Source organism: Nuphar pumila, chromosome 14 (genome assembly GCF_984573655.1).
Source record: "Nuphar pumila chromosome 14, dmNupPumi1.hap1.1, whole genome shotgun sequence".
NCBI classification, from domain to species: Eukaryota; Viridiplantae; Streptophyta; class Magnoliopsida; order Nymphaeales; family Nymphaeaceae; genus Nuphar; species Nuphar pumila.
In genome coordinates, this window is record NC_143262.1 from 23,665,119 (window position 1) to 23,683,625 (window position 18,507).

Sequence of the window (18,507 nt, forward strand, 5' to 3'; positions counted from 1 at the left end):
CAGATCAAATATGAGTTCTGGTGTAAAGAAAAGCCCATATAGAAAAGGGGAGAGAGAGAGAGAGAGACCAGTCTAGTAACCACAGTCTTTCCACGATCATCACCACTCTCAAAAACAGCTTTGAGCGCTGCAGGAAGGACCTTCCAAAACTCACCAACAAATTCAAATCCTTTACGCCTGCTATTTTGCAGTATGTCATTTGCAAGATACAAAAAAGAAATCCTCTGTTCTTTCTCTGAGCTATTAAACTGCTTTTCCCATGTTTCAACAACCAATTTAGCTTTCTTTCGATGAAAAATACACCAGTGTGACAGTGCTACATGAACGTTAAGACAACAAGTATAATTAATACCAACAAATAGCCATTTTTTGTAACTTGTTCAACAAACGTTGACAAATTTCAGACAAAGAGTTGTAATTAAAGCATCCTTCTCAAAGCTATTAATGACTTCACCGAGCAACAATACTTGACTTACACCAGATAGCATCATAATAAAGGAAAAGTAAGCAACATGTTTTTGGCAAAGTATGACATCAACGGCAGCCACTTAGATTCCTCAGAAAAAAAAACAGCAGCCACTTAAAGAGTAAGGATAAACTCAGGGGAGACAAAATGGCAGAACAATATTGCATCAGAGGTTTATTCATGTGATGGGATTGGATACAGAATAATCTCAGTATATACCATAGATTTACAAGAATTATTAGGTGATGGTAATTTTGTAATTTGAAACATCAAATTGTCTAACAATGAAAAACTAGGCTGTACTACTTATTGACATTGATATTTTTTTTCTTTGTTCTTACATAATCTAAAGCAGGATAGAAAGATGGCATTGTTGCAATTGAAGCATTTATGTCATGGACCAACCATAAAGAACTAGGCCGAGCTACTTTACATGCTTTTGATCCTTTCACCACAATTATGAGTATCTTATGTGATGTAGCACTTCACTTAGCATGCAATCGCATGTCAAGATGACAAGCCATCAACACACACAATAAACATGCCACGACAATTCATGCACACAATCACCTACATGAGGAATGGTCAATACTGTGTCCCTAACTTCATTTATGTTTTTTATGACCTTAATCCATTATTTTGTAGTTTTTTTTTCTACATTCATTATGTAAAATTTCATTTTTTTGACTTAGATTTATCATGTAATATTTATTAATCATGATGTCTTAGAACTGATTTTTCAAAAATTTGAATGGTTAAGATTATAATTATATTTACGTTTTATTGCTTTTCATTAAGGATTCTGTCTTTTCACATAATACAAATATGTGGCCATGTCCTCATATCATGCCATGTGTGTCACTGTCATGACCTATGTCACATGGGTGCGGGTGCGGGTGCGGGTGCGACACGGGTGCGGCTCAATTTCAAAAAAATTGGACACGGGGACACGGGTATATATATATATATATATATATATATATATATATATATATATATATATAGTTTTTTTTAATATATCTATATATATATATATATATATTTAAAAAAAATATATCTAAGACCAAGACTGTACTGAGCAGAGTCTGGTAAAGACTGTACTGAGCACAGTCTTGGTAAAGACTGTGCTGAGCACAGTCTGGTAAAGACTGTGCTGAGCACAGTCTGGTAAAGACACAGTCTTGGTAAAGACTATGCAGAGCACAGACTGGTAAAGACTGTGCAGAGCACAGTCTGGTGAAGACTGTGCAGTCTGGATTCTAAAAGTATATATATTTTAAAAAAAATATATAAAAGATAAATTTTTTAGTTTTTATACATTTTTTTCCTAAAAAATAGACTCTGTCAAAGTTGACCGAGTCCAAAAAGTGGACAAACTCAGCCTTGACTCGTTGACCGAGTCCGACTCGGCGTTGACCGAGTCCGAAGCCGCACCCGTGTCCGCACCCGTGTCGGGGCGTGTCGACTCGGGTGCGGTGCCTCCTTAGCCGAGTCCGTGTGACATAGGTCATGACCATACTGTCTATGCAACTAAATATAAATAAGGCCATTGTGTTATCTTGCAATCGAAGCCACCAAAGAAACTATACAGCCCATGTAATCTAGATCATGATCCAAAAGATTTGTTAATGCAATGAGAAATGATAAAAAGGGCAACATTGGCAATCAAGTACAAAAAGTAAACCACATAAAATTCAAATTAAACCAAAATCCTATGCAAAGAGTTTGCCTAGGGTAAATGGTATATTCCACTGTCATTTAAGCATCATATACATGGTAATCTAAGCAAAGGATACTTTCAATGCTTTGCTGTGTATTGTTGAGCTTAGAAAGCTTTTCAGCTAATATCTGACTGTCAAATACGTTATTCATCCCAGTTTTTGAGCACTGATCTCATCAAGAAAAAGATATCTGCAAGAGAGAATTAATTAATGTAAGTAACATCCACATAAAACACAAACAAGCTGCTAATTGCAACATTCCTGAGGATTCAAAACTATATGAACAGGACACGAAAATAGGAAGGAAAATTAGCCAATATAAAAAACAAAAGGAAAAAAAAAACATTGAACAGACTTGAAGCTGAAAATAGTCATAAAGCCTACGAGAACACTCATACAAGTAGCTTTCAAAGGTAGAATCTACTTCCTAAAAGCTAATGAAAGCTCGCCCAAGTGTATGAAGCTAATAATAGGTGAACCTTTACACATTTAGTTTTTAATGGTTATCTTCTTCCAAAAAGCACCACAAGATAATGCTTTTGGTTATCGATGTTTTAAGTTAACAAAGAACAACAAGAAGCCTTTCTTTTATGTGTAGTTGCCAGAAGTAATTAGAACCCGTAGGAACCACACTTCCTAGGAAGCATGAAGCAGTATGCTGCTTGCATAGGAATCCCGATTCCTAAATATAGAAATTGTGATTCTTATGTAATAAGAACTCCGATTTCTATGTTTAGGGATCCCAATTCTCATGACATAGGAATCCCAATTCACTAAAATCCCCAATTTTCAGGGGTCCTCATTCTACATTGAGGAAACTAATTCCCTTATACTGAAATCTGATTTCATGTTTGAGAATCCCGATTCCCTCAAGAATCTGATTCTTATGTTCACACATTTTCATATATTGTTTCCTAAATTATTCCCTCATGTTGCTTTCAACTCGCTTCCCACTTCTCAAATCCTCTAAAAACTTGAAAGAACTACTTCCAGATTCCGCTTCCTGTACTACTTGATTCCCATTCCCGTCTTAGCAACTATGTTTTCACCTTATTTGCCACCAAACACACGAGTACTAAAATAAGGACAATATTATATTTCATTGTATACAGTAATTTACTTGAGAAAGTCCTTCATTTTGTTTGTTATAAATGAGTCTATTTGATAAGCTACAATTGCAGTGCATTCACTGCATACATTCATTTAGAAAACCCAAAGTTTTCACTTCCCATACATGTTTCCTTTATAATCACTTCTACATGTATAGCATGTCACATAGGTGCAGGTGCGGATGCGGCACTTTAAAAAAAATTGGGTGCGGGGGTATGGGGAGGGTATATATATTTTTAACAGTTTTAAGTTAACACTATGTGCATGTGTGTGCATTTATGTATTTATATATATAATATAGATAAAATTGGACTTGGTTAGGGTTAACTGAATCTACTTTTGGACAGAATTGAACCTGTGTAGTTGACTTTACCTGACACAAAGGAAGCCCTGTCCAAGTGTAGTACCCACATGGTTGTGGGTGCGACGCGGGTGCGGTGCCCTATTAGAAGAGTCTGTGTTACATAGTGTATAGCCTTAGTTGTCGAAACATCTTTACAAATGCTATCTCACAAAACTTTAATTTCTAATTAAATTTGCAAAATAATATTATACATATAACTTGTTGAGATGCAAATACGGAAAAATATAATATAGTAGGTGACTACCAGCATGCTAATGATTCCTCAAGCCAAACATGTATAGAGGACTCACCAGTTCTATAGCCAGCATATTTATACTGGTTATATTTTGGTTAGTCCACTCAAGTGTATGAATGCAAGCACACATGCACCCACATAAGCATCTGTACTCGCAGTGTAATATCGTGTATTTTCCCATGATTTTTAAAATCGGTAAATATAATTTTTTAAATTATATACAACAACAAACAACAACAACTACGCCTTCATCCCAAAACAATTGGGGTCAGCGATATGAACCAAAAAAGAAATTCATTTTGGGTCTTCCACATGAATCCTTTTCCTCCAATCATTTCTATCCAATGCCATGTCCTCGGTGAGGTTCAAAGCATTCATATCCTTTCCTATCATCTCCATCCAAGTCTTCCTAGGCCTACCCCGACCTCTTTTAACTAATATATTTTCCCATTTCTCCAACCTTCTAACTGGAGCATCATTAGGCCTTCGCCGAATATGTCCAAACCACCGTAAACGATTCTCTCGCATCTTATTTTCAATGGGTGCAACACCTACCTTCTTACGTATCTCCTAGTTCTGAATCTTATCTTTTATTGTATTTCCACACATCCATCTAAGCATGTGTGCTTGCATTCATACACTTGAGTGGACTAACCAAAATATAACCAGTATAAATATGCTGGCTATATTTTTTTAAATTATATATTTATTCAAAATCGATAAAATCATGAAAAAATAGTTAATTTTATAGGTGACGTCAGCTGGGTCTAGGCGTGGCCCAAAGCCCACTGACAAGACCTAGTTGAGCTAATTATAATTTGAGATTTTTTTTTGCTTTTAACCGTTAAAATAGAGCAAAATTTAGGTAGAAACGCCGTTAGATCCGCCTTAGAATACTGATCACGTTGGCAACCTGTTTTTCCGAAATCGGATTACGGTTAGCCTAAAAATCGTATTTTTCAAATATGTACTTTTTTAGATTGGATCGGACTAGATTCGCTTCATTTGATCCAATTTAATATAGATCTAGACCCAATCCAGGATCCATATCGACTAGGATCTGGTCTAGGTAGGATCCATGTGGATTTGGATATGAATTTGGATCTTAGATCCAGATCTGGATCCAAAATACACCTATGGCCAATTTAAAACTTTAAAATCAACTTTAAATTTAAATAGGATGAGGTAGAATTCTACCTGAAACTCTACCCTATAGAGGTCTTCTAGAGGGGGGCAACACCCTTTGGAATATTCTCTATAATATTAAATGAAATCATTAATAAAATAATTAAATAAGTAATTTAAAAGATAATGTCTAGAAGGTAGTGTAGAGTTCTACGTGAAGTAGAACTCTATCTAACTAAGGCTCTCTAGAGGGTACGTCACCCCCATTTAGAAGCTATTAAGAAAATAAAACAAAACAAATTATAAAAAGAGGGCTAGTCTCTCCCTCTCTCTAGAACTCGTGTTCTACTGAGAGAGTGAGATAGAGAAAAAAGAAGAGAAAACCCAAAACTCGTGTGAGGAGAAAGAGAGAAAAAAAAAAGATAGAAAGAGAGAAAAGAAAAGAAAGAAAAGGAGAAAAAAAAAATAGAAAATAGTTTTCTAAGGCATCCATCAAGTTTTTTTTTTTGGCCTTTTTCTGAACTTCGATCAAGGTACGGGTTTCTCTCTAAGTTCTTACAGGAAAAAATACGTATAAATCGATTTATGTATAGGTATTAGAGGAAAAAAAAAGAAGGAAATCTGATTTTATGTATGTATATATATATATACATCATGTCAAATATATATATATGTATGTAAGAAGATTTATCCTTTTTATGGATGACAATTTCCCCTTCAGCATCAAAAATTTTAAAATATACATATCGATCATTGATTCATGCATCTAAATATGTATAGGCATATACATATTCAGATTTGACAATTTTTCATCCAAAAATAGGCATGTTGATTATCTGTTTCATAGCTTATGCATAGCAAAAAATACATATGATGCATATAATCAGATTTAGTAATTTTTATTGTTCCGCCTGTGTAGTTATACACTGCCGGTCCCAAGCCCGGATAAAGGAGGAGGGTTGCGGTAGGCCTGTGACAGCCAGCATAAAAACTTTGTCATATCCTATGAAAATGAACCAATATGAGAATTTCGTTGGGGCGTTCCCTACTGAGCGACGCGCTGTACTCTCTAGGCCCGGAGGCAGTGATAAATGTGCAAGGGTTGCTAGGTCGTCGCCCAGAAGCGACGCGTCACACCGGCGCCCGGGTGTGGTGTCAAATAGGCAAGGGTTCCCTCACTTTGTTGGACGGGTGGGGGTAAAGAAGTTAGTCCAAGACCATAAAATTAGGTTAGCCACTTGGAACATAGGGTCTTTAACTGGTAAGTTGGTAGAGTTAGTAGATGTTATGTGTAGGAGAAAGATTGATATTTTATGTCTTCAAGAGACCAAATGGGTAGGTGAGAAAGCTAAAGTGATAGAACCTTGGGGATATAAGATTTGGTATACAGGAATAAATAGGAATAGGAATGGAGTAGGGATTGTTATGAGTCGTCAGTTTATAGATAATGTAGTTGAGGTCCGTAGGAAGGGTGATAGAATTTTACTTATTAAATTAGTATTAGGTACGGATATTATTAATATTATTAGTGTTTATGCACCTCAAGTAGGTTTAGATGATTCCATTAAGCATCAATTTTGGGAAGATTTAGATGGAGTAGTACAAGAGACATCTTATGGAGAAAAGCTTTTCATCGGCGGTGACCTTAATGGACATGTAGGCATTAGTAGGGATGGATTTGAGAGTATCCATGGAGGCTATGGTATAGGAGAAAGAAATGAAAGTGGAGAAAGGATTTTAGATTTTTGTTTGTCTTATGATATGATCTTAGCAAACACTTGGTTTAGGAAGAGGGAGTCTCACCTAGTAACATTTAAAAGTGGGGTTAATACGAGTCAGATAGATTTTTTCCTACTTAGAAAGAGAGATAGGGGTTGTTGCATCGATTGTAAGGTTATACCGGGAGAAAGTGTAGCTACACAACATAAAGTCTTAATTTTAGATCTTAGAATTAGACAATGCCGCAAAAGGGATAGACATAGGATAGATCCTAGAATTAAGTGGTGGTCACTGAAAGGAGCTAAACAAGGAATGTTTGTAGAGCAGGTAGTTAAGGAAGCTGATTGGTGTCTCGAGGAGGATTCAGAATCAATGTGGAATCAGATAGCGAGTGGCATGAGAAAAGTGACTAAGGAGGTATTGGGTGAGTCTAAAGGCGGTGCACCACTAGGTAAGGATACATCATGGTGGAACAAGGATGTCAAATTAGCTATTAAGGTTAAAAGAGAGTGTTATAGAAATCTAAGTAAGAGTCGTGATAATGAGAATTTGGAGAAGTATATGATAGCAAAGAAGGAAGCTAAAAAAGTTGTTCGAAACGCGAGGGCTAAGGTATATAAGGAGGTTTATGACAAGTTGGATACCAAAGAAGGCGAGAAGGTTATTTATAGGCTTGCAAAGATGAGAGATAGGAAATCGAAGGATTTGGGTATGGTTAGATGTATCAAAGATGAAACGCAAAGGGTTTTAGTCAAAGATGAGGAGATTAAGGAGAGATGGAAAGATTATTTTGATAAGCTATTTAATGATAGTCATGCTCAAGATCTTGGAGACTTCTCCATTCCTTTTCATGAGATAAATCGTGACTTCATGCGCAAGATTCAAAAGAAAGAAATTGCAGAGGCTTTGAAGAAAATGAAATCAAGAAGGGCAGTTGGCCCAGATGGTATACCTATCGAGGCTTGAAAATGCTTGTGAGAGAAAGGTTTAGAATGGTTGACAAATCTTTTTAACTTGATTTGGCGAACAAATAAGATGCCTAATGAGTGGAGGAAGAGTACTTTGGTGCCTTTATATAAGAATAAGGGTGATATACAAGATTGCACAAACTATCGTGGTATAAAACTCATGAGTCATACTATGAAACTTTGGGAGAGGGTGATTGAGTCTAGGTTGAGGAAGATTGTCATGATATCGGAGAATCAATTTGGTTTTATGCCTGGAAGATCAACTATGGAAGCTATACATCTTCTTAGACAACTTATTGAAAGATATAGAGAGAGGAACAAAGATTTGCATATGGTTTTTATTGATTTAGAGAAGGCATACAATAGAGTACCTAGGGACGTTCTCTGGTGGACAATGATGAAGAAAGGTGTTTCTCTCAAGTACATTAGTATAATTAAAGATATGTATGAAGGAGTAGTAACCAATGTCCGCACTTGTGGAGGGGTGACAACCAATTTTCCGATAACGGTTGGGTTACATCAAGGATCTGCTTTAAGCCCTTTCCTATTTGCGATAGTGATGGATGAGCTTACGAGATCAATTCAAGAAAATGTACCGTGGTGTATGTTGTTTGCTGATGATATTGTTTTGATTGATGAGTCTAGAGCTGGGGTTAATGCTAAGTTAGAATTATGGAGACAGACATTGGAAGCTAGAGGTTTTAAGTTGAGTAAGAGTAAGACTGAATATATGGAATGTCGGTTTAATAAGCAACGAAGTAGTGATGGGAGTGTAGTGAAGCTTGGTGAGCAAGAAATACCGGTGAATGATTATTTCAAATATTTGGGATCCATCATTCAAAAGTATGGAGAAATTGATGGAGTTGTAAATCATAGGATAAAGGTTGGGTGGATGAAATGGAAAAGTGCAACTGCAGTGCTGTGCGATCGTAGAATGCCATTGCGGTTGAATGGAAAGTTTTATAGGATGACTATTAGACCCGCTAAATGAGTGTAGCTGAGATGCGGATGCTTAGATGGATGTGTGAAAATACAATAAAAGATAAGATTCGGAACGAGGAGATACGTAAGAAGGTAGGTGTTGCACCCATTGAAAATAAGATGCGAGAGAATCGTTTACGGTGGTTTGGACATATTCGGCGAAGGCCTAATGATGCTCCAGTTAGAAGGTTGGAGAAATGGGAAAATATATTAGTTAAAAGAGGTCGGGGTAGGCCTAGGAAGACTTGGATGGAGATGATAGGAAAGGATATGAATGCTTTGAACCTCACCGAGGACATGGCGTTGGATAGAAATGATTGGAGGAAAAGGATTCATGTGGAAGACCCAAAATGAATTTCTTTTTTGGTTCATATCGCTGACCCCAATTGTTTTGGGATGAAGGCGTAGTTGTTGTTGTTGTTGTTGTATGCCATTGAATATATTTGTGAATACATGTTCAAATTTTTGGTCATGCAGAAAGGTTGAAGTATTTCGGTGTATTGATTTTATTAGATTTGCATCTAAAGGCATGAATAAAGTTTTGGATTTGACGAGCTTGATATTCATATATCAGAATATATGTTGTCAATTTTTTTAGGGTCATACATACATACAACAACAACAACAACAACTACGCCTTCATCCCAAAACAATTGGGGTCAGCGATATGAACCAAAAAAGAAATTCATTTTGGGTCTTCCACATGAATCATTTTCCTCCAATCATTTCTATCCAATGTCATGTCCTCGGTGAGGTTCAAAGCATTCATATCCTTTCCTATCATCTCCATCCAAGTCTTCCTAGGCCTACCCCGACCTCTTTTAACTAATATATTTTCCCATTTCTCCAACCTTCTAACTGGAGCATCATTAGGCCTTCGCCGAATATGTCCAAACCACCGTAAACGATTCTCTCGCATCTTATTTTCAATGGGTGCAACACCTACCTTCTTACGTATCTCCTCGTTCCGAATCTTATCTTTTATTGTATTTTCACACATCCATCTAAGCATCCGCATCTCAGCTACACTCATTTAGCGGGTCTAATAGTCATCCTATAAAACTTTCCATTCAACCGCAATGGCATTCTACGATCGCACAGCACTGCAGTTGCACTTTTCCATTTCATCCACCCAACCTTTATCCTATGATTTACAACTCCATCAATTTCTCCATACTTTTGAATGATGGATCCCAAATATTTGAAATAATCATTCACCGGTATTTCTTGCTCACCAAGCTTCACTACACTCCCATCACTACTTCGTTGCTTATTAAACCGACATTCCATATATTCAGTCTTACTCTTACTCAACTTAAAACCTCTAGCTTCCAATGTCTGTCTCCATAATTCTAACTTAGCATTAACCCCAGCTCTAGACTCATCAATCAAAACAATATCATCAGCAAACAACATACACCACGGTACATTTTCTTGAATTGATCTCGTAAGCTCATCCATCACTATCGCAAATAGGAAAGGGCTTAAAGCAGATCCTTGATGTAACCCAACCGTTATCGGAAAATTGGTTGTCACCCCTCCACAAGTGCGGACATTGGTTACTACTCCTTCATACATATCTTTAATTATACTAATGTACTTGAGAGAAACACCTTTCTTCATCATTGTCCACCAGAGAACGTCCCTAGGTACTCTATTGTATGCCTTCTCTAAATCAATAAAAACCATATGCAAATCTTTGTTCCTCTCTCTATATCTTTCAATAAGTTGTCTAAGAAGATGTATAGCTTCCATAGTTGATCTTCCAGGCATAAAACCAAATTGATTCTCCGATATCATGACAATCTTCCTCAACCTAGACTCAATCACCCTCTCCCAAAGTTTCATAGTATGACTCATGAGTTTTATACCACGATAGTTTGTGCAATCTTGTATATCACCCTTATTCTTATATAAAGGCACCAAAGTACTCTTCCTCCACTCATTAGGCATCTTATTTGTTCGCCAAATCAAGTTAAAAAGATTTGTCAACCATTCTAAACCTTTCTCTCACAAGCATTTTCAAGCCTCGATAGGTATACCATCTGGGCCAACTGCCCTTCTTGATTTCATTTTCTTCAAAGCCTCTGCAATTTCTTTCTTTTGAATCTTGCGCATGAAGTCACGATTTATCTCATGAAAAGGAATGGAGAAGTCTCCAAGATCTTGAGCATGACTATCATTAAATAGCTTATCAAAATAATCTTTCCATCTCTCCTTAATCTCCTCATCTTTGACTAAAACCCTTTGCGTTTCATCTTTGATACATCTAACCATACCCAAATCCTTCGATTTCCTATCTCTCATCTTTGCAAGCCTATAAATAACCTTCTCGCCTTCTTTGGTATCCAACTTGTCATAAACCTCCTTATATACCTTAGCCCTCGCGTTTCGAACAACTTTTTTAGCTTCCTTCTTTGCTATCATATACTTCTCCAAATTCTCATTATCACGACTCTTACTTAGATTTCTATAACACTCTCTTTTAACCTTAATAGCTAATTTGACATCCTTGTTCCACCATGATGTATCCTTACCTAGTGGTGCACCGCCTTTAGACTCACCCAATACCTCCTTAGTCACTTTTCTCATGCCACTCGCTATCTGATTCCACATTGATTCTGAATCCTCCTCGAGACACCAATCAGCTTCCTTAACTACCTGCTCTACAAACATTCCTTGTTTAGCTCCTTTCAGTGACCACCACTTAATTCTAGGATCTATCCTATGTCTATCCCTTTTGCGGCATTGTCTAATTCTAAGATCTAAAATTAAGACTTTATGTTGTGTAGCTACACTTTCTCCCGGTATAACCTTACAATCGATGCAACAACCCCTATCTCTCTTTCTAAGTAGGAAAAAATCTATCTGACTCGTATTAACCCCACTTTTAAATGTTACTAGGTGAGACTCCCTCTTCCTAAACCAAGTGTTTGCTAAGATCATATCATAAGACAAACAAAAATCTAAAATCCTTTCTCCACTTTCATTTCTTTCTCCTATACCATAGCCTCCATGGATACTCTCAAATCCATCCCTACTAATGCCTACATGTCCATTAAGGTCACCGCCGATGAAAAGCTTTTCTCCATAAGATATCCCTTGTACTACTACATCTAAATCTTCCCAAAATTGATGCTTAATGGAATCATCTAAACCTACTTGAGGTGCATAAACACTAATAATATTAATAATATCCGTACCTAATACTAATTTAATAAGTAAAATTCTATCACCCTTCCTACGGACCTCAACTACATTATCTATAAACTGACGACTCATAACAATCCCTACTCCATTCCTATTCCTATTTATTCCTTTATACCAAATCTTATATCCCCAAGGTTCTATCACTTTAGCTTTCTCACCTACCCATTTGGTCTCTTGAAGACATAAAATATCAATCTTTCTCCTATACATAACATCTACTAACTCTACCAACTTACCAGTTAAAGACCCTATGTTCCAAGTGGCTAACCTAATTTTATGGTCTTGGACTAACTTCTTTACCCCCACCCGTCCAACAAAGTGAGGGAACCCTTGCCTATTTGACACCACACCCGGGCGTCGGTGTAACGCGTCGCTTCTGGGCGACGACCTAGCAACCCTTGCCCATTTATCACTGCCTCCGGGCCTAGAGAGTACAGTGCGTCGCTCAGTAGGGAACGCCCCAACGAAATTCTCATATTGGTTCATTTTCATAGGATATGACAAAGTTTTTATGTTGGCTGTCACAGGCCTACCGCAACCCTCCTCCTTTATCCGGGCTTGGGACCGGCAGTGTATAACTAAACAGTTATACACAGGCGGAGTTCCATACATGCCGAATATATATATATATATATATATATATATATATATATATATATATATATATATATATATATATAAGCCTTGTCGACCTTCTTGATCATACAGTCCTTGTATGATTTATTTTTTTTAGCATGTTTATGAAAATATTATATGGTTCAGATTTTGTTTTGTTCATGCATATATATGTATGTGTGTGTGTGTTCAAATCTGTCGTGTTTACAGATGCAGATCTGGACAAATCTGCCAATTTTCATATTAACAGATCTGGTTCAAATCTGCCAATTTTCATATATTGACAGATCTGGTTCAGATCTGTTGTGTTTACACATGTAGATCTGGTCAGATCCGCCGAGTTCTCATACTCGCAGATCTGGTCTAGATCTGCCATGTACAGGTTTAATTGATTCTTTTTGTTTGATTCAGATATGTCTAGCCACATGCTCATGCATCTGAATGCGATGTTTTGAATTATATTAGCTGGATCATACGCTCATGCATCTGAGTAGTTATTTTGATTCAAATTCTGTAATGATAGTATTCTTGTATCGGGATACGTATGAGTTTCAGACTACCGAGTATCATACTCATGTATATAGAGCTAGTATGTTTTGCAAGCTGGTATATGCATTCTTTATGGTCTGGCCGACCCATGTACATGGTTTCGATCATGTACATGGATCAGCCAGATCCTGGCCAACCCATGTACATGGATCAGCCCCAGTTGTTGGCTTGATAGAAATTTTTGCATAGTTGTTTGAGTACATGAGTTTGATGTATTCTTTCTGAGATGATACATAAACATGATTTTGATTTGATCGACTTGCCATTATGCATATCATATGCATGAATCTGAAATTTATTCGATGTTTGCATAACTGTGATCATATGCATGTTTTGTTGTTTATGCATGAAATTGATTATGATAATGTGTTCTGCGAGCATCAATTGGCATGTGTATATGCTTGGCTTAATGTGCATTCATTTTGTATATTTTGAATATGCTTTGTGAATATGTTCGAAAACCGTGAGTGTGTTGCATATTCATTGAAATTTTGCAAAGATGCATAAATTATTTTTGAGATATGTTAGTGGTCAGATGTGAACCATTGCGGACCGTGTAGGCCAGAAGCATGTGTTGCTCCAATTGTTATTGATTTTATTTATACATTGCAAAAATTTATTCATAAAAATTTAACAGTTTTCCAAAGTAATTGCAATGTTAAATTGTGAGGGCCAGGATCCGAAATTGTTTTTGCATGTTGATTTGTAAAACGGTTCTTGTGTAAAGAACTTGAAAATTTATTTGAAATAGTAAAAAAAACCAAACAGTTAATTAATCTCTTCCTTGATGTCTCTTCCACAGTGTGGGAATCTTGGATGGCGGTCTTGGAGAACCGTGAGGATACTAAAACTCTGTGTGTGATTGTACCATTAAACCCGATATGGTGGTTCACCTCCCAGCCACGATTTTAGTAAGATTCAACTACTTTGCCTAGAGGTGATGCTGACTCAGTTGTAGTTATTGATATACCAAGAAAGTGATGTCAATGGAAGTTTATTTTTTTAATGTCCTGGCATTAGATGTTGATTTCTAATGTTTTGATAGATGATGTTGATTTCTGTTATCAGTCGAGGAACAAGTGTGGAACCCAGTAATAAAATATAAATGATGTATTAAGGTACAATTGAGAACTTAACTTGGACTTCGAGAATTTGTACCCATTTTATGTATCCGTGGGTTTAACAAAAATTGAAAATTAAATTTGTATGCATCTAATAAGGACATTCATGCAAAAGCAACTCTGATAAATAACTTAATAAATTATTATGCATGTGCATTGAATCATGCATCTTTACTGTTCAGCATTAACTCATGCATTTATGCATATTTGGCTTTACATAATATTTGATTTTACATGATATTTTGTTTAAATGCTTGAATGGTAAGTTGATTGTGGTAAATTATTCTTTGTGATATTCCTCTGAATTTATGCATGAATCTGTTTATGCTATTTCCTTGACTGTTTGAATTTTTAGAGAAATTCGTACAAAAAACTTCGATTCTTACCCGTTTTCTTAAAACTGTTTTACAAGCACGGATGCTCAGTGATGTCCTGACTAACTAGCTGGAGACTACGAGCCTTGTGACTGGTTTCTGAGTTCTGACAGGATGGCTCTTATGACAAGAACGATTTTGATGTTCTAGACTATTCGACTTTTAATTTAAATTAATAAAGTTTGATTTATTCTTCTGTTGATTCAATGCACGTTATAGTTTATGGTTTGGTATATTAAATTTGTGATGCCCTGGATACTTGGGTGTGTTTCCGCAATTGTTTAAAAAAGAAAAAAAAATCTATTAGTTTTACGAGAGTCAGTTGAGGTCGTTACACGCAGGCATGCAGGCCCATCAGATATATGATACCACCCAGATATGTTTAAACGTGAAATAATCGTCTTCTCAATATTGTTGTATCCCATTAAGGAGACGACAGACTTGTTCCATCATTTCTTCAATTGATAGGATTTTAATTCAGAAAGCATTTTAATAAATTAATATTTGGTAACTTTAAAAGCTTAAATGGAAAAGTGAAGTGAGGAAAGAGTTAGGATGCCGATGACACAGGGTTGTTAGCTTAGTATGGTAATTCAGGATTTACTTGTGGTTAGTCTATTATGGTAGTTAGATAGGGAATTGTAGTAATAATCAAATCATTATTATTAACAAGTATTTCCTTATTAGTAGAAATTCTATCTAAATGCCTTGCAGATGTTGTACGAGAAGTATGAATGAAAAGAATTGCAAGTTACTCAGCACCGGAGTCTCTGTAACGACCCCAACTCATACCCCTTGAAAACAAATGCAGATTTTTTTTTAAGAGTTGCGAAAATCTTCCCATAGACCTGGGGTCCTTACAGTTCCAATTTCAGTTGGATAACCACACACCACAAACAAACTTACATTTATCATCCGTAATCAAATAACCAAACTCTTTATTTAATGAATCAATAACAGTTTCATACTCAAGTCAAGAGTGAAGTAACAACTGCAGAAAAATAAAAAGAACTAAAAGAAACAAAAAGTAGAGTCACTATATCCATAAGTGAAGCAGTCTGAAGCAAGTGTGACCCTCGTATACTCTCAAAAATTAGTCGACTTCACTAATCATCTGCGGCTGCGAAAAACCATAAAAGTAGGGTGTCAGAACCGAAATCATGAGCACAGGTACTTCTAATGAAACAAGTGAACTAAAGAATACAGATAATATTTCATGCAATAATTTAGAGGAATGCAATGATGACAATTACATAATTCGATTTAAGCATTCATGCAACAAGGAACCATTTCTAAGCATGAATAATTAGTTAAGCAATAGCAGATATCACAATTTTAAGTAAGCAAAATATTAGAGATTAAATATCATGCATCCACCAACATGTAACAATTAAGGGAACAAATAACATATGCATGTTCTAATGAATAGCAGAAATATGCATGATTTATATGCAATGCATGAACATTTCATTATCTTTCATTAAAGTTTCTCTTTTTTTATATGCATGCCCTATTAAATACATACAATTTAAGTTCCTCTTTTTAATTACTGTTGCCCGTGGATACACTAAACGGGTAAAATCTCTGAGGTCAAGTTAGGTTTTCACGGTAGCTTAACACACAATTTGTATTTTATTACTGAGTTTCAAACTTAGCCCTCGACCGATATCAGAAAACAACACCATCCATCGTAATATTGAAAAACAACATCCAATGTCAGGGACACCATGAAAAACAGCATCCACTGGTGTCACTTTCTTGGTATACCAAAACAACAACAGTTGTGTCAAATACATCATCCCCAGGCAAAGTGGCGGACTCTCCCTAAAACCATGGTCAGGAGAAGAAACCTCAATATCAAGTTTAGAAGACAAAAATAAAGCACACAGAGTTTTTGTATCCTCACAGTTTTCCCAAGACCAGATCTCTAAGATCCCCATTCTTCAAATGGGAGATCCCAGAACGTATATTACATTGTTCTTATTGATTATCATTTTATTAAAAGCCAATTCTTGAGTTTTGCAATTCAACATGCAAAAACAAGGCAAAAACTTGCATCTACCCCTGGGAAAACCATCACGGGACTCCCGCCCGTGGAAACACATAGAACAGTGCAACATAGTGCAAATAAAAATAAATGTGATTTTTACGATGCATTTAAACAATTAAAGAAAGAGCAACCAAAACTCAAGGCTTTCCAGGCCTGTGATGATTCATTTAGACCATCGATGCATCATACGCAAAAACCATAACTACTTGCAATGTATGCAATGAGGTCAACATGCTTCCAAATGCATATTTATATATGTCAATTCAACCATGTGCATGATATGTCACATTCATATGCATGTGTTTGAAAAAGGTGTATAGTGTTTCGGGTCTGGATCCTATACCAAACCCAAGTTTATTCCATTTTATGTATTAGTGTAAAATTTAAATGTATTTCTTTTTCTGGGTTGGGTTTGGATATTATATAAAACCCGACCCGACCCATGTACACTTAAGTGCCTTTATACAATGCATTAGGTCACGATTTCTGAAAAACAGAAATCGTGACAGTCGCAGAGGCCCCTTTTGGTTTTCTCTTCTCGTCTCTCTCCCTCTCTTTCTCTGTTTTCTCTCTTAATGCAGGTGCAGATGAAATTCTAACATGGTATCAGAGCGTAGATCCTTCTAGAGTCAAAAAGGAACTCTGGCTCGTGACAACGATCAAAAAAATTGAGGTTTTTCGCTTCTCATTTTCTTTCTGTTCTTCTTTCTCCTTCGCCTCTTTTCTTTCCCCCTTTCTGAATCTTCTTGTGTACTCACACCTCACGTGAGTTATATTTTTGTGAATCTGTGATTCACGGGTACTCTATTCATGTGAATCCAGATCGTGGATTGACTGCATTTCACGTGAACTGGTTCACGTGAAGCATCGGTCTTCTCCCAGATCGTGGGTTAACGTCTCTTCACGTGAATTCATGAACTGATTCACGTGAGATATTAAATTTGTTCCTATTAATCGTTTGATTCCCTTTTCATTCTGTCTTTTCCAAAATCTCTCTATTATAGTGCTTCCCTTTGATTTCCTGTGCTCTGCTGCACATTATCATTCTTGATTTCCCTTTGCTGAAACAGTCAAAGGAGGGGTTTCTTTGTAATGAAGTGCCAAATGAAAAGAGCAACGTCTCCAAGCGAAAGCACGGAAGCACGCACATACACAAGATGCCACTAAAGGGCAAAATAAACCACAAAAGTGGTCAAGCACAAAAAGAAGATAAAAAATATATCTCACTTCATAGAATGCTTCAAGAGAAGCTTAGCAAATACATGGGGATGAGCCCCTTATTTATACACAGCAAGGGACCCAAGGAGGGGCTCCCATAGAGTCGTTGGAGCCCCTCCAACGGTCATATTTATGACCGTTGGAGGGGTCCAACGACTCTATGTGGACCCCACTCAAGTGAATAAAAACAAAAAAGAAAAAAGCAAAAAAAAGGAAAAAGAATAAAGGAAAAAGAAAAGGAGAAAAGCATATCAAAGATATGCGTGTACAGGGTGAAATTACAGAAATACCCCTATCGGGTTTTACAAAATAAATATATATATATTTATATATATAGATAGACACATAGACATATATATATTATATATATGTGTATGTGTCGTAATCTATGTATATAGATATATATATATATATATAGATATACATCATATTTTAACACCCCCCCTCAAACACATGGTGAGATCACCGAGAGTTTGCTAAGGAGGAAGTAGAAGCGAGGCGAAGGCAAAGCTTTGGTGAAGAAGTCCGCCAACTGATATTCGGTAGGAACATATGGAAGTTGAATGGTGCCTCGTAAAAACTCGTCTCGAACATAATGACAGTCCATCTCAATATGCTTCGTTCGTTCGTGAAAAGTGTGATTGCTAGCGATATAAATGGAGCTCTTGTTGTCACAGTATA

The 18,507-nt window shown here is 36.4% G+C and overlaps 1 protein-coding gene across 4 annotated transcripts in view; it reads right to left on the reverse strand.

The window, feature by feature from the left end:
• LOC149816632 (uncharacterized) overlaps positions 1-18,507 on the reverse strand; it is a 165,381-nt gene that overhangs the window by 106,976 nt on the left and 39,898 nt on the right. For 2 of the 4 annotated variants that reach the window (XM_089987355.1, XM_089987352.1), the window contains exons 2-3: positions 2,263-2,377; positions 69-316 (exon numbers count right to left, since the gene is read on the reverse strand). In XM_089987355.1, coding sequence (XP_089843481.1) covers positions 69-316; positions 2,263-2,338 — 324 coding nt within the window. In that variant the 5' untranslated portion in view covers positions 2,339-2,377. Of the gene's footprint in view, positions 1-68; positions 317-2,262; positions 4,034-18,507 lie in introns of those variants that run through there. The other 2 variants (XM_089987353.1, XM_089987354.1) reach the window with 2 other exon arrangements.